Source organism: Notechis scutatus, chromosome 14, assembly GCF_049901735.1.
Source record: "Notechis scutatus isolate UNSWTSFEM ecotype Mainland chromosome 14, rNotScu1.2, whole genome shotgun sequence".
Classification (NCBI taxonomy): Eukaryota; Metazoa; Chordata; class Lepidosauria; order Squamata; family Elapidae; genus Notechis; species Notechis scutatus.
The window spans coordinates 11,216,565-11,241,769 of NC_142022.1; the positions used below are offsets into that span (position 1 = coordinate 11,216,565).

At 49.6% G+C, this 25,205-nt stretch overlaps 3 protein-coding genes across 3 annotated transcripts in view; 2 read left to right on the plus strand and 1 right to left on the minus strand.

Annotated features, from left to right (window-relative positions):
- Positions 1-2,016: 2,016 nt before the first annotated feature.
- PLEKHO1 (pleckstrin homology domain containing O1) lies at positions 2,017-9,533 on the plus strand. The gene is made up of 7 exons (XM_026686001.2): positions 2,017-2,042; positions 2,592-2,631; positions 2,849-2,995; positions 5,455-5,595; positions 6,559-6,663; positions 8,098-8,199; positions 8,612-9,533. The coding sequence occupies exons 1-7, from the start codon at positions 2,017-2,019 to the stop codon at positions 9,377-9,379; spliced, it is 1,329 nt and encodes a 442-aa protein (XP_026541786.2). The 3' UTR covers positions 9,380-9,533.
- A 7,917-nt stretch (positions 9,534-17,450) lies between these two features.
- ANP32E (acidic nuclear phosphoprotein 32 family member E) lies at positions 17,451-24,727 on the minus strand. The gene is made up of 7 exons (XM_026686008.2): positions 24,401-24,727; positions 21,804-21,953; positions 21,446-21,568; positions 20,606-20,765; positions 19,994-20,166; positions 19,246-19,297; positions 17,451-18,858 (listed from the first exon to the last, which is right to left on the minus strand). The coding sequence occupies exons 1-7, from the start codon at positions 24,467-24,469 to the stop codon at positions 18,791-18,793; spliced, it is 795 nt and encodes a 264-aa protein (XP_026541793.1). The 5' UTR covers positions 24,470-24,727; the 3' UTR covers positions 17,451-18,790.
- Positions 20,019-25,205, plus strand: part of CIART (circadian associated repressor of transcription) — a 28,740-nt gene continuing 23,553 nt past the window's right edge. The window contains exons 1-2 of the mRNA XM_087943623.1: positions 20,019-20,307; positions 22,534-22,592. The gene's annotated coding sequence lies outside the window, so the exon portion shown is untranslated. The remainder of the gene's footprint in view (positions 20,308-22,533; positions 22,593-25,205) is intronic.

The window sequence follows — 25,205 nt, forward strand, 5'->3', positions numbered from 1 at the left end:
CCTCCTCAAGGTCACTCGTCTGTCACCCGACTGCCCCTCCTCTGGCTTCAGCACCCTTGATGCAACTGGGTGCAATCAGGCGGGGGGTGGTGGTTCTCCCCATTTCTTTTTCCATCCTGTTGTTGGGTGTGAGCTGCTTCCACACACTTCGCTCGCTTTTGCTGTTGCTTTAGTGCTAGTGCTGGTCAAGGCTCCAAACAAGGCAGGAAGCTGTTTATGGGTTAAAAACAAGGCTGCAATGTCTACAGTTCGAAGAGCAGGTGGATTATGGCAAGGTGTATGTGTTTGTGTGCCTGCCTTCAAGTCAGTGCAGACTCCTGGCCACTGCCTGGAGAGGTCCCTGCAGTCTTCTTGGCAAGATTTTAGAAGCAATTTGCCATTGCCTGCTTCCTGGGACAGAGAGAGTTGACTGGCTCCGAGATCCCCAGCTGGCGCCTTACCTAAAGTGGGACTAAAACTCAGGGTCTCTGGTTTCTACCTGATGCTTTAACCACTACACCAGGCTGGCATTGTGGGCCTGCCTCTTGTGACAGTGCCAGCCACTCTTAACCAGAGATCAGCTGCTAAGCAGGAGGATCAGGCGCTGTGTGTGTGCGTGCGCGCGCACGCGTGTCTCCTTCCCCAAAGCTGCATCCAGCCAGGGGAGGCCAGCAGGCTCCAAGGGTTGTCAGCCTGTGCATTGGCAGGCAAGATACACCAATGGATGGCTTAAATAAGTCAGCCACAGTGGGAAAGGGGAAAGGGCGGCATGTTGGCAAGTTGGTGGTGGACATAGAAAAAGGAGAGTCCTTTGCCATTTTGGCAAATCACGCTAAGCCAGAAATGGGTCCGAGATGTGCCTTGCTTGGAGAGAGGGTGCTTGGTCGTCCCCCGTCCCCCCCCCCCGTGGGGCGCAGGTCTTGGCTACGGTGGGTTTGTGCACGGGGGTCCGTGCCCGACTGCATGGGCAGCTCTAGAAAGCTGTAAACTTCTGCCTGTCGAGGCGACCCTGCTCCCAGCTCCTGTGAGTCAGGCAAAGAGCCAGCCCTTCGTGCGGGATCTTTTCTTGCTTTACATGATGGACTCCCCCAAGCTCTCCACTCCCAACCGCCTGGCACTTCTGCCCAGCACCCTTGAAGCCCCCCAAGCGGCTGCCTGCCTCTTTTGCTCAGGGTGTCTTTGGCACCATGTTGGGAGCAGCGGGCTGCCATCTTCTCCCAGGCCTGCTGGAGTCCCGGTGTCCTTTGTCCTTTGCCGCTTCGTTCTCTCTCCTCCTTTGTCATTTTCTTGAACCTGTTGCCTGCTGAAGACCTTGGTTAGATGTGGCAGCTGGGGTGCCGTTTTCGCTCCTAACCAAGTTCACCAAATGGAGGTGTTTCTCTCAGCAGGGCCACTTTGGTCTCCTTCCGGGGGGGCCGTGCCAGGTCCCTGAGTGAGCATAAACTCATTTCAGGAAGGACTGTGCAAAAAAGAGGGCGTCCGTGCCTGGGCTGCTTTGCTTGCGCCTCTGCTAATTCCCTGGGCCCGGCTCCTTGGGCCTTTCTGGCCCTGCTGCCTCTCCCCCCCCCCCCCCCCCCACCTCTCTCCTCTCTTCCCAGCCAACTGACACAAAAGGGTCTCTTTCCCTCCCTCCTTCCCTCCTCCCAGCTTCACTTGCCTCTTTCCTTGTGAAAAACGTCACGGCTTGTTTGGCTATAGGTGGTGCTGTGGAGCCCAGGCGAACCCCGTCCCTCGATGCCCAGGCGAGAGAAAGGAAGAGGAGGAGGAGAAGACCGAGCAGGGGAGGGGGTTTCTGGGGGTCCCTCTGCCTGCAGAGATGTGTGGGCATCGCAGGGGCAAATTCTGCCTCCAGGTCATGGGAAGTCCCTTGTGCTTTCCTTAAGGCGGAGAGATTTATTTTTCTCCCCCTTCCCAATAACTGCACAGATTTTAGGGTTCTCTGCCCGGCAAAGACCCACTCCGGGTTTTTTCCTGCCCCCCCAGCATACTCTCTCTCCCCTTCCCTTTCCCTCTTCTGGACAGCTGCATTGAGGAATGATGAAAAAACCAATTCGGCTAAACGGGTGAGTCTCTTCTGCTTTCTGGGTAGCTTCCCCCGGGCCTTTTCCTGGCATTGTTTATTGTCCACTTTCTCTGTTGGGTCTGTGGGCGATGGGGGCCCTCAGTCTTGTTCCAACTTTCCTGCCCTCCCCTCCCCCACCCCAAAATGTACTTGTCTTTGCTTTCTGATCATTCATCCTTTCCAGCGATGCCATCGCCAAACGGAGGGTCTCCATTATTAAGGCTCTGCTTGCATTAATTTAGAAACATGCCTCGTGTTATTTGTGTGGATTTCCTTTTCACTTCCCTAGATGAAGAGAGAGAGAGATTAGAAACGTAGGGAGAAATTGGAAAACATTTGCTTGCGAAACATAGATACGGTTTTAGTCTGAATTTCTGAGAGAGAAGGCTCCATCATCGCAATTATTAAATGCCGACTGGGCCACGAGCAGATTGATTCCAGCCTACTTCTCACAGAAAGCAGGTGGCAGCATCGTTTTCATTCTATTTATTTATTCGCCTTACATCATTTTGTCTCCTTTGTAATTGTGGTAGTGTTTTTTTTTTTAAAGCCAACACTCTGTCAGGCTGATCTACGTGTGCAGTTCCCAGGTGCTTTGGGGAAAGGATGGGGGCCAGCGGGGGGACGGGGGGACGGACGGACGGACGGACGGTAGGGCTTTCTGAGCCAGGGGAAAGGTGCTGGCAGGGGGCAGGCCAGAGACCCCCCCCCATCAATCCTCCTCTTAACCGCTTCTCTCCCGCCCTCCTCCTCCTCCCCCGCTTGTCTCCCCCTCCCCCCTTCGTTCCCTTTATTTTTGGATTGCAGGGGTTCCAGGAGGGGAACCAGCAACTGCTGCAGCCCGAGAAGGTGGGCTGGGTCCGGAAATTCTGTGGGAAAGGGATTTTTCGAGAGATTTGGAAAAATCGGTTTGTGGTGCTGAAGGGTGACCAACTTTACATCTCGGAGAAGGAGGTTGGTAAAGAGGTTTGCCTCATATCCTCTGCTGCTTCTTTAGCCGAGAGCCTTTGCTTTTCTCTTCTCTCCCCCCTGCCCCCCCACCACCACCTGCAGTTTGGGGGGGGGTCTGAATTATGTGGTTTTTTCGCTCAGATTCTGCTCATTTGGTTGATGAAAGGGGAAGCGGAGGCAGGAGAGAGGGCTTCACTTTCCTATAGGGAGGGGCTACCTTTTCATTGCCCCTCAAAGCTTGACAGCAAATTCATTGGCAAAATGCCCCTTTGGCCCTGACCTGGCCAGAACCTGCCAGGAGCTGATTCCTGGGCCAGGCTGGAACCTGCAAGGAGACATCGTGAGCCCGGGGTGGGGGGCAGTCAGGGAGCGATGGACTGCCCTCAGCCCTGGGAGGCCCACCGTCTAAGGGGGAGCCAGTCCCACAGGCAGGAGGAAGGGCTTGGGCTGAGCTTCTTCCCCCCCACCCCCCACCCCCGGTCAGTTGCTTCCTTCTCCTCAAATGTTGTTGTTTTTTGTCTGAAGTGGCTGGCTTGTGCTCAGCACCTAGGAGGCAGTCCCTGCCCTGGCACGTGGACGCCGCGTAGGGTTTGGACACCGTTTGGAGCAGGGGGTTGTTCTGGTTGCCAGCTCTGGGGCTGGGCTGCTACAAGAGCCCCGTAGCCACCTGCGGAAACAGCCGAGCCTTTACAGGCTGCAGACTCGGGCTGGGCTCTGGCCAAGAATCATCCCAGATCCCTCAGCAAGCTCGCCTGAAATGAACTTGAGCGAGGCTGGTCGCCTGTCTCAGCTGCCAGAGGAACCCCCTGGTTTCTCTTCTCCTCTTCCTCCCTGAAAGTTTGGGAGGGTTTCCATGGTGGTGGACCACAAGGGACGGGCCTTTTGCCTTCATTCTGCCTTTTCTGGCATTCAGAAAGCCTGAGGTGAATTTTGCATATTTGTTTTTAGGATTTCTCTGTTTGGTGGCTTTGGGGGAAAGTACAGGCTACATGCAAATTATTATTTTTCCACTGGCTCTTATGAAAATGAATGGCCTTGGAGATGTGAATATCTGTTGCTTAAAAACTTGTTCCCTGATGTTAGGTTTGTGTTGCTATTTGTTCTTTGCAATAGTCACTTTCTAATACAAACTTCTGGTGCTCAAATATCGTTTGGAAGTTTCACATCATCCTAATTCCAGATGAGGAGGAAGCAAAGGCTGCTTCCTTCAGATCTGTCCTTCCTGGCAGATCCAGAAATTAGTTGCTTTTCCCCCTCATTGTTCCCGTTTATTCAGCTTCACACATTTAAGGGAATGGACAGGCCTCTTTCCCCCCTCCCACCCACTCCCAGCCTCCTGTTTTGATGTAAGCGCCCTGGGATGCACTGTCAATGAATGGAGGCGAAAGAATGGAGGCTGAGTGGCCTGTGGGACAAGAGATGCCGATGAGCTCATATTATTCACTTACATTGTTCGTTACCTGTTATTTATCATACTCATAATATCCAGGCGAACCTAAACTCCTGAGCTGGGGTCAAGGTCAAAGAAATTGCTTAGATTTCACAAAAGAGAGACTCCAGCATTTAATTACCCTGAACCCGAACAACGGCTTGTCTGGTAGGAAAAGGAAGGTGGCATTAGCCATGCAGGGAGGTGATGAGCCAAGATGGCTCCGGTTGCAAGTCATTGGATAGCAGGCCTCCCGCCCGATCAGCTGGAAAGGAGCTATGGGGGGGGGAGGAGGAGGAGGAGGCTGAGCTCCTACCTGTCTCTGTGCAGCCTGGAGTGGATCTGATTCTTCCCAGGCCACCTGGAGTGGCCCCTCTTATCCCCTCCCGGGCGCCCTGTGCAGGGCTGTGGAGGGGATTTTGTGCAGCACAACTGGAGGCAGAACAAGAGCTTCCTTAGAGGGGAAATTTAAATTTTTGCTTTTACTCTGAAAAACAAAAGGGGAAAAGGCTCATTGTTTTTAAATAAGGATAACTACCCTGGGAAGAAGTGTCCCCCCCTTCATTCTTGCCCAGGAAGAGGCAGGGCCCCTGCCAGCGTAGCAGTGCTGTCTGTGATGCAGCCTGCGTGACTTAAAACTGTTCTTCTTGAAACTTTTAGTTAATACAAACTTGATACCAGCTCGAACCCCATTAAACCTTACTAGGCAGGCAGCTCAGATTCCCTGTCATTTATCCTTCCTAGGTTAATTAGTGTTCTGAGAAATTAGGTTCCTTTTCCCCAGTGGCAAATCTGTAGGATTTGTTGCTAGGAAGGTAAGAAGGTTGTCCCAGCCAAGAAAAACCTCCTGGTGTTCTGTGGCGGTGGAGGGGCTGTCCAAACTCAATGGGGGGGAAGGGTCCGTTTTCATGCCTGTGTTAAGCCCTAGAATTCTCCACGTGCTTTTGGTACGGCGAATGAGCGAAAGAAGCCTTAATCGCGATCTCCTTGGTGGGTGTCTGCCCTTGTAAACCTGTGATCTGTTTGTCCGCAGCTCCGAGATGAGAAAAACATCCAGGAGGTGTTTGACTTGAACGATTACGAGAAGTGTGAGGAGCTCAGGAAGTCCAAAAGCAGAAGCAAAAAAAACTATAGCAAGTTCTCCCTCGCCCACTCCAAGGAGCCCGGCAACACCGTAAGCTCTCCCCTCTCCGTCCCCTCTCCCCCCCACCCGCCCACCTTCTGGCTGAGCAGCCAAGCCCCCCTGCTCGAGGGACCAAGAGTTCTGCTTGTGGTTGGGGACAGGGTAGGTGGGTGGGCAGCCCGGGAAGGCCTCTCTTGGTCGTTCCCAGCCCTGGGGACCCTGCAGGAGAGCAGCTGCTGGCTGTGCCCAATGGCGGCGGCAGCAGCTTCTTCAGGGAGTAACGCAGCAGCAGGTAACCCTGGACTTGAGGGCTGAACCGGGTTTTTCTTTCCCTCCCACAATGGTGCCTGCTGTTCAGACTGAGGCAGCCTGGCTGTTTCTTCTGCTTCTTGGGCCATCAGTAGGGATTTCTATAGTATTTCCTCTGATTAGAAAGGGGTCTGTTCACGGCAGCTTCCCCTGGAGGCTTGTGAAGCGATGCAGCCCAAGGCCCACCTGGGACCTTCAGGCGACTTGCTCCCCTTGATCTCCCGGACCATCGGCCTTGGGGCTAGCCAGTCCCAGCTTCTTCTTCTTCGGAGGAGGAGGAGGCGCCACACTCTTTTTTGCTGGGTCTTGCAGGCCACCAGGTCCCTGCTTAGAGCAGCCTTCCTCTCTGGGTCCCCCGATCTATTTTGTTCTACCCATCTATGTATGCATCGTATTGATCTGGCTGCCCACCTCACAAAAAGTGGCAGGTGCCTTGGTCCTGGCGGGCTCCCATTGCCCTCAGGCACTGCAGTCCCAGTGCCACACACACACACACACACACACACACACACCATGGATGGCCGGGAGAAGCGGTTGCAGGCTATTGTAAGGCAGCAACGGAGAGGAGGTCACTGTTTCCTCCTTCAACCCAGAGCTGCAAATGTTGCCAGATGTTGTCTTGGACCGAGTTTATGAAGGACAGCAGAGCCAAGTGAGACGGGTAAGTGTCTCCTTGGTTGCCGATGACGCCTCCATCTCTCTCAGGCACCCAATCTCGTCTTCCTGGCCGTGAGCCCCGAAGAAAAGGAATCCTGGATCAATGTGCTCAACTCTGCCATCATCCGAGCCAAGAACCGCATCTTGGATGAGGTGAGCAGCCTGGCTCTTGAGTTGGTCTCTCCTCACCCACAGGCTGAGTGGACCTTTCCAAAGTCTGCATCTGGGGCAGGGTAGGAGGAGCTCAAAGCTGTGCAAGAGAGAGACCCCAACCCTTTTGTTTGCTTGCAGTCGTGGGAATTGTTTGTGGCAGGTGCAGCTCATCCAGACTGGTTTTTCTTCCCTGTTCTTTTGGGGGACAGTGCAAAGGCCCTGCTTGCTTTGGGTCTCATTTCTTGACAGGGGGACCTGGCAGTGGGGTCTCCCTTCTCAAGTGTCCCGGTTAAAGGTGGCAGGAGGCCCGAGTCGACTTCCCTGCTCGTCGTGATCTATCTTACGTGATGAGGAACGTCAGTAACTTTTTAGTTCATTCTGGATCTCACTCTTCTGTCAAGAAAGAAAAGAAGAGTGGCAGAGATTTCCCCCTTCTTTAATCCCGGCAATAATCCTATCACCAGGTTTGCAGCCAGAGAAGAGAGAGAGGAGAGAGAGAAGAGAGGCGCAGGGATGTTCCTGCAGAGATTTATGACTAGGGAGATGCTCCTTGTGCCGTAAGAGGAGGCCCAGTTCGGATCTGTGAATGATTTTCTATCTAAAGTAAAATTGGGGGCAGGGAAAATAAAGGGGGGAGGGGACAACAGAGAGCAATGGAGTAGATTTTGGGGGGGGGGGTTAAATTTAGAAAAGGGGTCCTCAGGAACCCCTTATGGTCTTGTAGAGGAGGGGCAGAAGAATAGAAGGGGTCCTTGTTTTTCCGTCAAAACAGAGAAAGATCTGTGAGGTGAGAAAGATCATTTTAAGGGTTGTTCAAAGCAGAGAGGGAAGCAAAGCCGGGCTGTTTCTCTTGTGGGTTCAAATGAAAGAGTCACAAGTGGAAAATAACCGAAAGAGACCTGTAGCTGGCTTGGAATACGTGCCCCCCCCCCCCAATGGAGCCAAAGAGCGAGGGGGGGGGGACGTGAGGGGGTGGGGCGGAGGGGCCAGGCTAGACCAGCAGGATCCCTGGCCTGAATGGGGAGGGAAGAGGACCACCCCCACCCCAGGCAACTTATGGCTTAAGAGAGGATAAAGTAGATGGGGGAGAATGTGGTTTGGAGACGCAAATCCTTGCTTTTATTCAGGGATACTTTTAATTTTTCTTCTTGCCACATAGGGAACTCGCAAATTACCCAATGAAATGCTCTTTATTTGAGTCTGGGCCCTCTACCAGGGGAGGCAGCCTTTTCCTCCCTTCCCATAGCAATGTCAGCTGATTGGGAGGAATAGGCCAGAGAGCTGCAGTCTGAACTGGTGGATATCGAGATGGGTCGATGGGAAATCATTTCCCCTGGGAGTTAAACCATTCACACAATGTATCAAGTAACCTCCAGTTAGTTGCAGCAGGTGTGTTGTATGCCTCACGCTGTGGTTGTTGATGGGCATTTCCAGGTGACCGTGGAGGAGGACAGCTTTCTCGCCCACCCCACTCGGAACAGAGCGAAGATCCAGCACTCCAGGCGGCCCCCGACCAGGGGCCACTTGATGGCCGTGGTGAGTGCAGGGGAGGAAGGGAGCAGACTCCCCTTCGGCCAGCAAAGCTGCCCGAGCTGCTGCCGCTGCTTCCCCTTCGGACAGCTGCATGCCTCTCTCTGCTTTTCTCCCGAGAGAGGGGAGGCAGACGGGTGGGGGGGCTGGGATGGGTCCGCCTTTCCTCTCACGACGCCTTTTGAGTCACCAAAGGCTGGACGGCCCCAGGAAGGCTACGCTTGCTTCTGCCCACTACCAACTCAGTTGATTCAGCCGTGCCTTGCTGGAGCTGAGCAGCCCGGCAACAAGATACGTAAACTAGTACCACGATATAGTTTTGTGTCAAAATCCGTTTTCCATGATTCTTTGCGCCCTCCCCGGAGAGTCGGTTTTTTCACACTCGCTCTCCACTCCCATACTTCCCCTGCCTTTGCAGGCATCTACCTCAACCTCTGACGGGATGCTGACCCTGGACTTGATCCAGGAGGAGGAGGCCTCCCCAGAAGGCCATGACACCACCTGCGAGAAGAGTTTCCAGGTGGACCTAGACAAATCAGCGGCCCATTTCACCCCTGGCCGAAGGCGCTCTGGTTCAGAGAACGTCAACGACTCGGAGAAGAGCAAGAGCCTCCCACGGAGGAAGAACGTGCCTGGGGAGAAGCTCTCGGCTCGCAGGGAGGCCTTTGGCAAAGGGACCATGTACACCCCTCAGGTCCCCAAGAAGCTCTCCCCCTTGGAGAAGAACAAATGTGCCTCTATGGAAGAAATCCTCTGCTGCTGGGACTCTTCCTCAGCCAGGCAGGCGTCCCTGTGGACCGGCCTCAAGGACCAGGCGGCTTCCCCTGGGCCTGAGCCACTGGCCAGGATACAGGAGCTGGTGGCCTTGCAGCTGGAGAAGACGCAGGGCCTGCTGACGGAAGCGAGGGGCTACGGGGGAGGGGCGCAAAAGGCACAGGAGCTCGGCTCGGCTGCTGCTGCTGCTGCCCCCCCCACCTGTGCCCCCTCCTCGCCCAAGCTGGACTCGGAGGCCACCTTGCAGGAGATCCAGAGGCTGCTGGGTGAGGCCTCCTCCAACTGGAGCCAAGCCCAGAAGGTGCTGCAGGAGGTGAGAGAACTGAGGAGCCTCTATCAGCAGCTGCGGCTCTCACGGCCTGCGCCCTCCCAGAGTCTGCTGCTGCCTCAGTACAGGAGGAGCCTGATGTGAAGGCAAGCAGTGGGGCAACCTCTAGGAAAAACAGGGCACAGGGCAGCTAGGTGGGGAGCGGATGTGCTGTTGGAATTGATAGCATTTAATGCTTCCCGGGTTCTGACTGTTACTCGATCCTTACTCCTCACCAACTCAGTTTTTTCCCTCACTTCCCCCACATTTATTTGTCACCCATTCCTCTCTTCCAACTTCAAGGCAGCCCATTTCCATGTATCCTTTGTGTCTGTAGCCCCCAAAGGGCAGCAACTTAGAGGCGGCATCTTGGAACGTAATTTTTCAGAAACAGGGCGGTGTTCTGTTTTGGCCCCGGTGGATTTCTCAGTGAACCTCTTTCCAAGCAAGATTTCTGGTTTCTAAACCATGAAGTCCTCCCACACAGAGGCCCCTCGGGTGCGCCACCCTTCCAAGCACCAGGAGACGTGGATTGCACCTCAGGCTCCAGGGGGATGTGGCCTCCTCGTCAGGGTCTCTCCTGGGTCCCCCTGGATCCTCCGTGGCTGCTCTGCCACTCAGAAGGGTTATTTCCCTGCTTGGGTCCAAGTCCTTGACTGGAGCCAGGGAAGCATCTTCTGCCCTCGATCCCAGGCAGTTCTGGTCCATGGGCTTAAAGTTCAGGTGCTCCGTAACATCGTTCCCCTTAAGTGCTTGGTGGGTTTTCCTTGTGGCTTTGCTCCCTTTCCCCCCCCGTCGCTTTCCTCAGCCCTGCTTCTGGCCTTCAGACCTAGCAACTCATGAGCAGACCCGGCACTCCCTGCTCAGAAAGCCTGGCGAGCATCCTGCGACTCTGCTTGCTGGCAGAACGTGTGATGCCGCGTCATCTTCTCCTCCTTTCAGTGCAACAGGAGAAGAGTAGCCAGAAGCATTTCGTGGCCACCCGTGCCAATCCATCGCTCCTTTGGGAGAAGCCCTTGATTTCATTAGCTCAGATTGGCCCCGCACCCTCGGCTGCCTGGGTGAAGGTTCAGAGGCATCTTGTCCCTTTGAGCCAAGTCTCATTCCCGCTCTGGTGATGGGAGCATATCTTCTGCGGCATCAGAAGAGATGGCTCCCGTGTTCTGTTCGCTCCATCAGCCACTGCCTTGCCCCGTTGACCAGTAAACCCCGTCCTGTTTCGTTTCCTGTTTCTGTCATTGATACTGAAGCACAGTGGACCCTGTGTTGGACAGGGGAACTCAAGAGGAAGCATCTACTGAATGTGGCCATTACTCTCTGTTTATTTGCAAAACGGTTTGCCTGTGGAGAGTGTCTTGGTAGTTGGAAGGGCTTTTCTCCAGTTAAAGTCAGAGCCATCGGTTCACCGGTGCCTCCCGCGCTTCCTGTGTTCAGGGAAGCCCCAGCAAGGAGGGTTGAGGTCCATAGGATTTGTCCAGCCAGCCAGATCTCACAGTGGAAAGGGCTTGAGAGAGTCACACCGCTCCCCTGTTCTGCGGTCATTGCTCACTGCCTAAGGCAGTAGAGTGTCCCCTTGCGATCTGCCTCTCTAGGGCCTCCGTCCTCCTCATGCTGCTTCAGCTGAGAGTCGGGAAGTGAAGACCCGGCACAGGTTGCATCTCAGGTACCTTCATGTCTTGGCGGATCCCCACTCTGCTAAGCTGGCCCACTTGGGTCCCCCACGGGTGGAGCTGGCCAAGAAGAAGAGTCCCATTCTTGGTGTTTCCATGGGTGGCTCTTTCTGCTCAGGCTTAAGAGAGAATGATGCCCATGTGAGTCTTCCAGAATCATCCCTCGAGAAAGAGGATTGGAAATGGATGCTTCATAATAAGACTTTCCAATTGGCCTTAGGTGCCCTCCTTTCTCTTTTTTAAGGGAAGTTGAGAAATTTATTTTCCCTTTTCTTCTTTCTCCAAACTTATGACACAGCCTTTTAGGGTGGAAGTGACCTTTGTGTTCATTTTACATCCCCCTGAGTTTTCTTAGGGAGTAACCACATTCAGAAGTCAGATTCACATCCTGATTCTGTAACAGGTAAAAGGCAGATGCACAAAGTCAAAATTCGCATGTAGCTCAATAAAATTAAAAAGGGACAAGAAACTTGTTAGGTTTAGTTAGGGCAATAGAGAAATATGGAAATAAATAATTAGCCCTACCAAAGAGAATTTTTTCCTTGCACTCTCTTTTCCCTGGAAAGGATTGGGACCATAAATAACCATAACAAAACCAATGAAAGTAATCCTTACAGCATTTTTTTTCCTGAAAGAAAGCGCAACCATTACCATGTACAAAAAATTGTAAAGGGCTCACTAGCGCATGTCAGCATTTTTCAGGAAATGAAAGAGCAATTGAAGCGCTGGGTGAGCCATTAGTCCCTATAGGAACTTTTGCTTAGAATTGATTGATTGACTGATTGTATCTGCTTTTATGCTGCCTCAGTCAAGCAAATCTAAGTGGCTTAAAAAGCTAAAAGACAATAGTCTGTTCAGACAGTACAAATACATGGTTCAGACTATAAGCTTATAAGTGATACAGGAATGAAATATTATTCATCGGGGAACAGAGCATGAAAATGCATAAAAAGACAGTGATAAAAGAAGAAGTGCTAATTAGGAGGTTGGAAGGAGTTTAACACGTCTCTGTAAGGCGGTATTTCACATGGGTGCAAGCAGCTGTTCTTTGCTGCAAGCTTGTGGGATAATGTTTTTGGCATGTTAGAGATGAAGTTGGTATTATAGCAATATATTATTTTAGAGTGTGTTTCTATTGTTCCAAAGTAAATAACGCCAAGGGCTGCCTGTAGGTTTGGTCTTATTTTTTTTGAAGGCCTGCCTACGGACACCACAGTTGCTGATGTATATTTGTGTTGGAGGGCACTCGGCATATTTCGTTCCCTTCAGATTCGTAGGGTTGACCCGCTTCCACCATTTTGAATTTCCAGGGCAGTTTATCTGCTGCTGGTAACCAGGTTAGCCTTTGTGCTGAGCGGAAGGCTCAGGGTAGAAGCTCCCCTTCTGAAGCGCCAGGTGAGAGCAGGCCTGGTTCCCTCACAGCTTCCCCTTGGTGGCAGCTGTCATTGCTCTGAGCCAGGAGATTGGATCGAGAGGGCCCCCCCCGATACAGGGGGTGCTCCAGCTCTCTTTAGCCCGCGTGCCTTGAAAGCTACTTTCCATAATTTTGATTTGTCGTTTTAGCCAGGACAGAATTTACTCTAGAAACAGCCTTTAGTTCTTTTCTTCAGGTCTGAGCTGACTTGGAAATAGCTCCCTTTTAAAAAGGTGTGGCTTCCTCTCCTCCTCCTCAGGGGTTTTCCCTCCCACACATAGGTTAGCTAACCCTCCGTAGGAGTAACACTCGCTTTTCTTTGCTACACAGCCTCACACAGTTTGAGAGGATTCAGGGCTAGGCTTGAACAGGTTTTGTGCATCTATTCTCAAAGTTCCAGGCTCAATCTTTTTTTATTTCTGGGGAAGACTAACCTGAAGTGCAGATATCTGGAAACCGCTAGATGGCAGCAGAAAGAGATGGGAAATTAGCTTCTTGCTGCCATCTTGTGCTGCTCTGGATTATGGCAGCCCTAATTTGATACCTTGATTACGTTACTGCTTGTAAGTCATTTACTTTTGTTTCCTTTTTCTTGGGGATTTGTTATATGAACATAAGTGGGAAAACAAGTTCCAGATTCCAGCTACGTTTTGTTCCTCCTCCAACTTCCCAGGGTCCAAGCTAATTATTGCATTTTTGGAGGAGTCTTTATGCAGGGTGTCCTTTGGCAATTATTGGCTGGGCATTGGCATAAGCTTCTGTGTCCAGACCAGAGGCCTGATGTCCCGCAACTTTCCCATACACAAAGTCACAGCTTGGGAGCAACAGATGCCACCATGGAAGCCTTAAATGGGGCCCCGTGAGAGGAAGTGAGGGAGTTTGGGGCAGCAGCTTGTGTTTCCTAAGTGGGGAAAGTGTGGCAAAACAGAGACATCCCTTTCCCAGCCCATATGTGGCTGTGGGTGGGTGCAACTGCTATAAGTGTCTCCTGCAAAAGTAACCAATGCATGTGCAGTGGCCCCACCCCCAATATGCAATCCCCGTGCAAAAACTCACTGGTGCAACCTGCGTAAAACTGCATGCACTCTTGGATTGGCACAAATAGTGCAATGTTGCTTCCACCTCCAGAACTGTGAAATCCTTTGATATCTATCAATGTCTTGGCATTTACTAATGTATTTATACTGAGGCAGAGAGCACAATCTAAGAGAAAATGCTTTAGTGTCACCTATTTCCTTTCCCCTTCCTCTCCCCCCTCCCCTCTTCGTTTGTTTCAGAAATTCTGTGGATGCTAATTTATTTTTTAAAGAAATCTATGCAAACTGCTTAATAAAATTGTTTTCCTTTATTCACTCTCTCTCCTCCTGGGCACCATAACTTGCATGTACAAGCCTATTAAAACCTGTAAAAGGCTTTTCTTCCTGAGAAATCTCAACTAGAAGGCTCTGTGTCTGTGGGGAGCTTCCTCTCTTCTAGGGCTGCAGAAGCTGTGGGGACCTTAATGAACACGGTTGGCAGAGAACTAACTTTCTTCAGCTCCCAGAAATGTCAATGATAACCTTTGTGTAACTGAGGGCCAGTTTCGGGGTTTCTTAAGCAGAGGAGGAGCACTGCTTCGGCCGAGAGAGAGAGAGAGAGAGAGAGAGAGAGAGAGAGAGAGAGAGATGCCCTATCCTCTCCAAGGAGCCCGTGGCTGGAGGCTCATCCCTAGGGGCTTGGCCTCTGCCAGGCTGGTCCCTTGCGCTGGCTCCAAGCACAGCCCTTCTGCTCCGAGTCTCTTCCCCGCAGCTCTTCTGCTGTGGCACATGGAAGCTCCATTCTTTGCTGCTGCTGTGAGAAGCTGCCCTGCCTTTGTCCAGCTCCTTTCTCTTAGTACCGCCCGGCTAGTGGCTGTGACTGAACCTTCTGCCAGTCAGTGCCCTGAGCTAATTATGCATTGCATGGAAAGGCCATTCATCAGTTTTGTTGAATAACCACTCAGCCTGTTACTTGTAGCAAGGTTGTTCTCTCTTGGCTATCCGTGAAGTTGTATAAGCCTCTATCACGTCTCCTCTTTGGATTTTTCTTTCTTTCTTTTACTTACCTAAAAGTCGAAACTGCCCTTGATTTCCTGAGTTGACACTTGTGGCATACTTGCATTTAGGTGCCGGCTTGGTTTCTGCTGTCTGTTTCTTCTCTGCTCTTCTCAGCACCTGCCTCGTCCAAGGAAGCCGGACTCTGCACTGATTTTTATGTGAAATCTTTTTTTAAAAGTCCCGCGTGCTGTCTGGTCAGCATGTTGCTCCAGCTTGCTGCTGTTCTTGTTTACCTGGTTTGATATTTAAGACTGCTAAAGATGAAAATAAAACCACTGAATGTTTTTAAACAGTGTATTTTTAGATGTCTTGTCAGCTTCATGTTACAGCTAGTTTAAATTCTCAGGGAAGGGGTGTGTGTCCTGTGGGGCCTTAATTGAGGTTAGGAATAGTTCATGTTGGATGAAAGGTGTGAAAAAGGAGGCTCTGCCAGATCCCAGAGATTGGTGTTTGTGTGGGCACACGTGGCCTCTACTAGTGCCACCTGCAGCCCCACCCTTCCGAGGGCTTGAGAGACAGGAGGCGGGACTAATGGGGATAGAAACCAGAGGCCGCTGATGGGCAGAAAGGGAGCGTCCCATTGAAAACCCTCTGCTCTGGTTTCCTGTCCATCTGGGGCTGGGAGGCTCTCCTGCGTTGCTTCCTCTCCTCCCTCTCCTCCTTTCTTCTGCTTTCCCCCCTTTGAACGGTCTTCCTCCTCAAGGGTATCTAGCTGAGCAGCCAATAGCCGCCTTCAGCAAGCTTCAAGCCATATAAGGGAAGGTGGAAGCAAGGAGGCCCCCCTCAAGTGCAGCCCCTCCGGTCACCTGATCAGCCCGACGGGCGTTCATCCTCCCAGAGACCCAAACAGAGGCCAGTCGGCTGGGGAGGGGGACAGAGAGAGCCTCATGCCTTGCCTTGATGTAGCAGCGGCTAGAGGGCAACCCCCCTTGGATGAAGACTCACACACACACACACACACACACACACACACACACACGCCCTGCTTTTCCCCACCTGGGCCTACTGCTGATGGAGCAAGAGCAGTTCAGCCTTCCCTTCCCTTAAATTGCTATAGCAACTTCTATGCTGTATCCTCTTACATGTTCAGGTGTAGTTTACACAAAATCAAAGGTGTACATTTTGACTTTGGGGAATACGGTAGCAAGTAATAACAGCTTCTAAAGGATCAGCTGGATAGTTGGATCTTGTATTATCTATTTGATTAGCCTTGATTGCGCTCTAATTGCCGCTCTCCACGCTCCATGAGACATAGGAAGCGGACATACAAGGAGCATATTGATGCAATGTCTAATTTTAGTTTTGTGCCTACACAATTACACAAGTCGTCTTAAAAACTTAATGCTAAGCCACAAAGTTTACTCAGTTTGCTTAAATCCTAGACACTGGAAGCTTTTGTCTTTTTTTAAGGCAATAGATGCCCAGGTAACCCCAGCGCCTGTTTCATACAGAAGATCGCAAGGGAACTGAAAAAGAGCTCTAAAGTCTTTGGCTCTTAAATCTTTTTTATTTTAATTCAATATTGATCTAATGCAGTGATCCTTGGGGCGGAGCAAGTAATTTCAGGTCGGCCTGAACTCCCAGATGGGATGAAGCCTCGGTGATCGGGCAGTCAGTCCCGAGCATTATCGACTCGTCTCGGGGTGAATTTGCTCTCAACGAATTCGGAATTGCAGCCTCTTCTCCGCTGAGCATTTTTGGTCGAGGACCTCACGACCCCTTTATGCCGCCTCCCAACCTGCCTTATCCTCCATTGTGCTTCTCCGCCTGCTTCCCGCCTCTTGCCCCCCTCCCCCCCGCAATTGCTGGGAGACTCGCCGGGGCATTCGGTCCCTTCTGCGGGGGGGTCGCTCGAGCAACCCCCGCAGCCACCGTGGGGGGACGAGATAAGACAGGGGAGCCGTAGTAGCCCCGCCCCCTTTGCAGGCCCCGCGCGCAGCTGCCGGGCTCTGTGGGGGAGGGAGCTCTGGGCGCCTGCTGCCCCCTGGCGGTGGCGCCTGGCCCACGCGCTCATCTCGCTTAGGCTTTTCGGGTGAGGAAGTCTCACGACCTCTTTAAGCGGCGGCGAGCAAAAGAGGGAAGGGAGGGGCTCCGCTCGCGCGCGGCCTGCTGACACGAAATCCTCGCGCTGGTCATGAGGCGGGCCGGGCGAAGCTTCTGCTTCCTCGGCGGTTCTAAGGGGGCGAGGCGCTCACTCTCTTCCTCCTCCCCCGCAGGGATTGGGTCGGGGGCGGGGACGCTGGGAGACTGCGACAGCCGCCGGCCAATCCGCGGCGGCGGCCAGGACCCTTTTCCGCCCGAGCCGGCCTGGCTTCCGCCGCGCCGAGGGGGAGGAGCTCCTGCGGTCCCATTTTGGGTTGGCCCTTCCCGCTTTCCCGCCAAAGCGGGCCTCGTGCTTCCCGCTGAGGCCGAGCGGGTCCCCCGCGGCTGTGAGGAAAGGAGGCCGGGCCAAGGGCTTGACTGGCGGGATGATGATCGCAGGCCGCCTCGTGAGTCGAATCCCTTTAGCAAAAAAACAAGAGTTCCATTGCGGAAACCCTGCAAGACTTTGGGAACAGAAAAGCCGGTCTTTGGAACGAGTAAGAAGCCGCGATTATGAGACAGCAACACGGCTTTAAACCCGAAAGCTTTTATGTTTTTTAAAGTATTCTTCTTACAGAAAGACGAGATAGCGACTAATGTTTAATCAGTCCTTTAAGATCCCTAACCCCAATTTCTACTAAGTTGCCTTTCACATTTCTTTCTATTCAAATGCCTTAAAAAAGAGCTGTGCCGTGTCACCCAATTCTTTTTCCGAGGGGGGGGGGAGGAGGAGAATATTTAATTTTACTGAAGTTTATGAAAGCTACTTCCTGAAACTAAAGAGTGCAATGCGCTATGTACTAAGAATGCCTGTGTTTGTAAATATATTACAGGCAAATGCAATACAAATTAAGCACCTATGCAGAAATTATCTATCTTAAAACAGCTTCTCTAAAATCTGACAGATAATTGTGTAATTTGAATACATATAGGTATTTGAGTAAAATATTTATTTAATAATACAAGTTCATCTGTTGGAAGCAGAGAACCAGAAAAGAGCTCTGCATCCATTTTTTCTATGTTTTCTTTGTCAAAATAACCTGCATAAAAGGGAATTAGAACATAACCGATCTACCTTCCACAGAAAAGAGTAATATTGCCTTGCTGGTCACATTTAGCAAAAGTATTTCTATATTTTTTAACAGTGAAACCAAGGACTCTGGCTGAATAACTTCCCTCAACAAGAACCCATATTTTTACAAACTAAACCTATCCCAGAGAGAACTCCAAATCGTTTGCAATTTTGTATACTTCTTTCCATGACAAGGTGTAAAGCCATTCTCCACTCTTGGCTTTAGGGGCCTTGCTCTGAATTAAACAGCTGCCTTCTTAAATATCTTCCCAATTCAGCAACACAAGCAACTTGTTGTGGTTTTCAGAAGCTTGGCTCTAAGCCAGCTCACTTGTATATCTACCTGCCAATATTGCTTGAAAGGGCAATATAAAGTGAGAAAGAAAATGCAGCCTAATTTCTATGGGTTTAAATTTAGTACTGAAGAATGACTCTGTTCAATTTTAACCAGAACAAAAGAGTTCTGAAATATGCATGTAAACCATGAGTCTAGAGGAATGGTCAAAAGGATCATGAAGAAGTTATAATCTTGAATGCACTATAATTATTTCCAGTTTATATTTTGGAATGGAAGAGTGAGTGAGGCTATTTTAGAGAATTGTATTCCAGTCTTGCTTAAAGTTATCTACCAGAAAAATCTTTGTGTGTGTGTGTGTGTGTGAAAGAGAGAGAGACTAACCACACACAGAAATGAACTAGGAATTCAGTGTATCATTCAGATATCCTTTTAAAATAAAATGATAGGTAAAATGTGAGTTCCAGATCACCAAATTCCCATTTCAGTTGCAACATAATCCTTTCCAGTGAAGAGTTGGTTATCTTACTCCTGTATATTTGACATGAGCATGCTCTCTTAAAAGTTTAAATTAAATCTGTTCAATCCTTCTGAAGTAACTGGCTAGGGTTAACTGCATGCTCATAATGAGGAAACAGAAGGGGAAAAATAGGAGGAATAAAGTTTCTAGGCAGGAAATAGGGGACAACTGCTTCAGTGAGTAAAACAGATGAAAATATGATCAATAATGGATTATTATGTCTTAGTTGGAATGATAAAAAGGGCAAACAGTAAAACACTTCCTATAAAAAGTTAAAACACAATATCTTTTGTAGACACCTATCATACATGGAGCCTTACAAATCTGCATATCGCTATTGCATAATTCCAACAAAAATGAATCGGGTCCTATTTGTATTTTCTGCGACTTAATCATCGTCATCATCTCCTTCGTCTTCAGCTGCACGTTTTCTCTTCTCCCCCTGGACAACGGCATCTGTGGGATAGAATTTTTACACATGTCCAAAGGAAAATTAAGGGGCGATGACTCCTGCACACTGTTGTACAGTTATTTTCATAACTTCCAAACAATTACATGTAATGGTAACTCACACATTTAAAATATCAATGAATCTGCTAAGCAGAAATAAAAGTCTTATCAATTTATAACTCTAAAACTTAAATTTAAGTAGTATTAAACAAGTAGTTTAGAACTCAAATGAACCAGGAATTTATTATGTTAAATGGAAAGATTAATTTTATCCCCGCTAACAAAATTTATAGAAGTTCTTTTTGTTCTGAGGGAAAACTATCCGAGAAGGCAACTTCGGAATCCAGAATAGTAAAACTTAAAATGTCAATACAGGCTGAATATGAAGCTTACCTTCTTCCTCATTGTCTCGCTCTTCTACATAATCATCATCATCCTCTTCATCCTTTAGAGAAATGAGTTAATTATTTCAAAAATTCAGAATTATTAAGGTCCATTTAGCTAAACTTATGAAAGTAAATAAGTAAATATTTTCCATGTAAACAAGTGAAAACCAAAACTATGGTTAACAGCCCCTTAAAGCAACTGTTGTAATTGAGGTAATATAATAGCCATGCCACCCTTCCTCATAACTGGAGGTTTTAGATTTCAACTTATACAATTCTCAACTGATTGCCAAGCAGATACTAAACTGAAGGGTGAGCTATATTACACCTAATAAATTATAAAGGTCACATTCTTTTTGCCTAAAATATATATTATTACCACTGTAATCCAGGCCCAGATCCTGCTTTGGGGGAATTAGTAACCTGTCAACTGAAATACCAGTTCAGATTATTTAAAAAGCAGTTCCTAAGATGCAGTTAAAAAAATCCTGATAATTCTCCTGAGAAATATAGTGAAAGATGAAGCCTGGTAGGTATAAATGAATAAAAAAGTATAAAATACAAACTAAGGAAAATAAAATAGCATATTAAGGAAGGTGGCATATTTGACTTTTTTTCTAAAGCCTGAATACAGTGAATATCCACTTGTGCTATGGCAGAAGAAAACCTGTAGAGGACTGGCACAAACTGACATGAAACATGAAGCCAAGTTAATAAAGTGTAATGAATTTTGGAAATGAACAGTAAGGTGTAACCTGAATCTCTTCTTTCATCAAATAGGAAAGGCCCACTTCCTCCTCCTCCTCTTCTTCTTCTTCTTCCTCTTCCCCCTCCCCCAAGTCTGAAGCTTCGTCATCTTCATCGTTTTCCTCATATTCTCCTGGTGGACCAGCTTTGTCCTCGTCTTCATCCTCATCTTCATCCCCATCTGCAGGAAAAGTGAATGCATGCTGTGTCCTTCCCTCCTGACTTAGAACCTATGGGTTGATCCATGGGTTCAAATTCAGCATACGGTGAAAAAAAAACCACTTCTAAATGAACGTAGGAGATAGTGGAAATAAATACTCAGGTACTCTCTTGCTTCTAAAAGGTTAGGGTTACAACCAAAGGTTGTAACTAAACTACTGAAAAGACCTGCAGCTATACAACAAACGATTTCTAAAAAATGTATATTTATAGGAAATGTAATTTTGCCAGCTGCAAGGTTTATTTTCCCCTTGTAAGGAAATTCATTAGTTTATTAGCATGTAGAACAGGTATAATTTGAATAGTGTATTTTGATCTCTGGCCAGTTTTCATATTTCAGGTATGTATTTCCTACCTATACCTTGAAAATATTCATAGTAAATATTCCAATGAACAATTACCATCATCGTCTTCTGAATCAGGGGCCTCATTATCATCCTGATCAAACCCATCTAGATATGTGACTTGATGGAGCAGTTCAAACACACTTTCTCTGTAATCTTCCAGATTTGTGATCTCGCAATTAAACAGATCAAGGCTTTTCAGGTTCTTCAGATTTTGCTAAAAATTAGGAAAAACACAGAAGTATTATTTATTAAGTTGCTAAGCCAAGTTACTATGCTATGTATATTTATCCGTGGGGTTTTGGGCCAAGACAATAAGAGAACCGAAACTGCTCTTTATAGTTTTCTACATTGGTGCCAACTCCCTTTGTATGCTAAAATGAAAAACAGCTTTGTGGTCAGTGACCAGGTGGAATAATTCTGCCTGAGATGCAATATGTATAACGGCACTCATATCAGTGTGGAACCCAAACCTGATTCTAACTTCCAAGTATTAGCTAGATAACAAGGAAATCTCTTCATTATAAAATGAAATGCCAAAGGAAAATATGTGCAAATGCCTACAGAGTTGTTGCTGGTTCCTTTTTTTATTGGGATTGCCAGGATTCAGTTTACAGCAAATTGGTTGAACTGCCTCGCCGAAGAGGGTGCAATTTGTAATCCAACACATTAGGAGGGCCCCATCTTAGAAAAGATTGTGTTGTATTTGGTGTTTAGTCACAATCATATCATCTGTATCAGCAGTTATGACACCAATTATTCAAACAATGATGTTCCATTTTTCCAAGGCTCTTTAGCATCTTAAATACATTGGCCTTGATTCAGGAAGTAATGAAAATCAAGTGCATCTTAAGATCTCTTTAAATGTCCTTCCTCTCCATTCAATTCTATACTTACAAGAGTTTCAACAGTGCTGAGATCCTTGATTTTGTTGCCGCTCAAATTTAGATATGTAAGATTTGGACATCTTTCTGCCAGGACTTCTAGACCGCCGGAAATTAGATTGTCACTCAGTTCCAGCTACAGCATAAACATGTCAGTCAGTGGGGTTGACTTTGAAATCTATACATTTCTCTCATGAAAAAAAATATCTAAGCAAATGTATGTTTTCATGATACAGTGAGCATAATAGTTAGGCAACATATATTACTAATTATCATTGACAAGATTCTTACGCAAAAGACTGCATGGGCATTAAAACTCGTATACCTGCCACATGCCACCATGAGGTCAGCTGCTGTAACCAAACACTCACCCTTCGAAGCTTTGTCAGGGTAGGGAGTTTAGCCAAAGAGGTCAACTCTGTGTTGGCCATGCTGAGAAACTCCAGTTCTTTAAACGAGTCATTCAGGCCTTCAATTTCACCATTGCTGGACCGGCAGTTGTCCAGCACCAGCTCAGCCACCTGAAAGAGCAGCACATTCGCCCTTCAGCTGGAGGAACTCCCCAGTCTCTGGCCACAGGGAGTGGAACGCCCCGTTAGAAATATTTCCCAACTTTCTCTTGCAAACTTAATGACTAAAAAGATGGTCACTTAGATTAGCTTTGGGCACACGTGATAATCACGTCATATGTAATCAAATTAAAACAATTTTTTTATACCAAGACAGGTGACACTCAGATATAGCAAGGACCTTTTAAAAAAAACTGCCCTGAAGGAAAGGTCTTGGGACTTTGACAGATACAGTAACAACATTTGTAGTAATAATAACTGGAAACTTTATTCCAAATAGGAAGCATTCTGACACTACTGTACCCTATGCTACAAAATGAAAGGAAACTTGGAAGCTTAATGTAACCATGGCCTTCCTTGTCCTACATACAAACGGCAAGCGCTTTCTTAAGTACAGCATTTCCTCGCGTTGATTTGGGTTCCCCCAGGAGCAGGGCCAGCCTAAGAACTGTTCATGGCACTCTTTGTAGTGGCATTTTAAAATGAGACTTGCAAAGCTTTTAACAACAGTGGTATCTTTTATTTTTACTAGGTATTACAAGAAACATCAATTTCCTTTACAGAAAACACCGTAAAAAGTGTATGATTTGGGTGAGTAAAGAACTTTTCACATTTATTCTCATGAATGTACTAGGGAAGGGGGCTCATTGCGTACTGTGCATTATGGGCACTGGGGTGGCTATTAATTCTTCATCTTCTGCACCTTCCGAACAAGAGCATGGGCAACTCCTGTTGCCCGTCAGCAGGGAAGATGCAGCCTTTGAGCAGCTCTCTTTGGCTGCCCAAGGCAGGGAAGCGGCAAGGGGCTCCCTCCTCTCCTTCCAGCCCAAAGCCACAGTAATGCTTGAGCATATTTTACAAGAACCACAACTTTTCATATAGGGGAACCTTTGGCAATCTTCCAAAGAACCTCAAGCTCAAAGAAATCTCCATTCAATCCCATGCAGAGGCCAGGGTGGGGGTGGGGGCTGAGGAAGAGGAAGAACAATCCTCCCAGGCCACCTGGGAGCCCTGACTGGCCAGTCCAAGACTTTGGGCTCCCCTGCCAGCCACGCAGCTGCTTTGGGGACAGCCTTTCCTTCTGGAAGGGAACTGTGGTGGAGGGAGCACCCCTGGCGTTTTCTGCGGGTGTTCCTGTGGCATGAGAAGTTTCCTGCTTCTCCTCTCCAGTGGGTTGTTCTTCGGCTCCCTTCCACCTTTCTCCGCCTTGTGCTCTTGGGGCAGGCTGGATTAAAGCTCGCTCTGTCTGCAGCCCGTTGGTTCCTTAGGGCCAGCGTAGGCAGGAGGTGGGTGCACTCTTTTGCCTTTGTGAACACTCTGGAGGCACAGGGCACAAAGACCCAGGCGGGCAGGCATAGTTTATCGCCCGCTCTCTACTGGCCTTATCTCCTTGACCGCCCAGGCATGAGATTTCAAGGAACGGGGAGGGGCGTTGCCCATCCATGGCTGCTCTTGTTTTAGAAAGATTAAACCCAACTGAAAACGTCTGGCTGGAAGGAGCCGTGGCGTGTTGTGCTTTTTAAAGAAAGGGTCCACCCTCCACCCGCTCTACGGGGACAAGAGGAAGGAGACTAATTCATCTGCGTAGAAGAGCCTAAGATGGATTCAGCTGCAGCCAGCGTTGTTTACCAGCATTTGTGTAAAGTACATTCGGTACAAGAACCGGCAGAGTCCAGGGTTTCCACCCTTACGGACTACCTGGCTTTTTTCTGCGTGAGAAAGGTGGGGGGGAGAGAAACCCAACGGAAGGCAGCCTGAAAAACTCCCCGCCACCTTTTCACAGTTGAGGCTGCCTAACCTAGATTTGACGAAAGAGCAGTTCACTGCAAAAGGGGGGGGGGGGCAAGGGAGGAAAGTTTTAACTTGGGAACCTCCTTTCTGGTGCTGGTTCTCCTTCATCGGGAGCTTATTTTTAATTAACTGGTTTGGGGCGGGGAGAGGTTGCACGCCGGGGACTGTCCCAGCCGAGGCGGCAATTGGGAACGGAAGAGTTAACCAGCTCGCCTCTTGTATGGGGCTTCCAACAACCCCCCTTAGGGTACGGAAGGCAGGAGCAACCTCGCGTCCTGTGATTTATGCCGCGCCGGGATCAAGGTGGAAGCAGGAGAGAAAGTCAGAAAAGCCTGCTGTTGTTGCCGCCGCCGCCGCAGGCCTCGCAGAGAGAAGCCCGTCTCTGGGAGGTCGGGCCCTGGATAAGAGCCCCTGAAAGGACTGGTCGAAGGAGACGGGTCCGGCGGCCGCTGTGCTGCTAAGCCCTCCCCCCCCCACCCCACGCGCCCGCCGCCGCCGCCGAGCGCATCGATCACCGCGCGCTTTTGGCACGATTGAGGCGCGAGGGGGGAAATCCTCGGAATCTTTAAGAATCGTCGATTTCCTGCCTCCCAAGGGTTTGTCCTCACCTTCTCGGGCGCGCGGTTCCTCAACTCCAGGTTAACGCGCTTCTTCATTTCCAGCTTTTTCATCTCCATCTGGAAAGCCTCCAAAGTGGAGAGCAAGGAGGGAGGGGCGCAAACTACCTAAGGAGAACCCGACAGGCAGGCGTGGGGATGCGTGGCGAGAGGGAGGGGGAGAAGAAGAAAGGGAGAGTCTCCCCTCTCGGCTGCTCAGCAAAGGGCCCCGAAGGCGGTGCGAGCGGAGTTGGGAACTCCGGGCTGCTTTGCCACCCAGATCCCTCCTCCTGTTGCGAAACACGCAGCTCCTTTCCCTTCAATGGCTGCTCGCACACTGAGCCTCCATGACACGGCGCATGGGGCCCCCTAGCAGATGCTCCGCCTCTCCCGGCGTGGCTCTCGAGGGCGCTCCCCGCCCCCGGAGCCCATTGGCTGAACGCGGGGAGCCCCCGCGGCTCGACGAGTCGCTGCGCCCCGCCCCCCGCGCTCGGGCGCCGATGTCTCCTTTTGTGTGCGCCTAAGGCGCTCTGGAAGCAACGCGGGGCTGTGGGCGGGGCGGCCGATCAAGGTGGGGGGGCTGTCGGGGACCCCTTGTCCCCTGCAGATAACGAGGCTCCGAAGTTTTTTCTCCCCTCGCTCCCTTTCTCTAAAAAAGGATCTGCGTGCTTATCGAGCCCCACTAATTGTTCTGACACAATCTTTCATGTTGCTTTCCATCTGCATATACATTTGCGGACTAGAGGCTACCTCCCCCCCCCCACCCCTTTGATAATAAAGGTAATGGCGGGAAAGTGCAAGAACAGCACAACATTCT

Excerpts from the sequence above, each read along its gene's own strand:
- PLEKHO1 (XM_026686001.2), top strand. The coding sequence starts at position 2,017 with ATGAAAAAACCAATTCGGCTAAACGG. Across the intron at positions 2,043-2,591 it reads AAACCAATTCGGCTAAACGG|CCAACACTCTGTCAGGCTGA; the intron begins GTGAGTCTCTTC and ends TTTTTTTTAAAG. Across the intron at positions 5,596-6,558 it reads CCAAGGAGCCCGGCAACACC|GCACCCAATCTCGTCTTCCT; the intron begins GTAAGCTCTCCC and ends CATCTCTCTCAG.
- ANP32E (XM_026686008.2), bottom strand. The coding sequence starts at position 24,469 with ATGGAGATGAAAAAGCTGGAAATGAAGAAGCGCGTTAACCTGGAGTTG. Across the intron at positions 21,954-24,400 it reads GGAACCGCGCGCCCGAGAAG|GTGGCTGAGCTGGTGCTGGA; the intron begins GTGAGGACAAAC and ends CTGCTCTTTCAG. Across the intron at positions 19,298-19,993 it reads TGATGAAAGAAGAGATTCAG|GATGAAGAGGATGATGATGA; the intron begins GTTACACCTTAC and ends ATTTCTCTAAAG.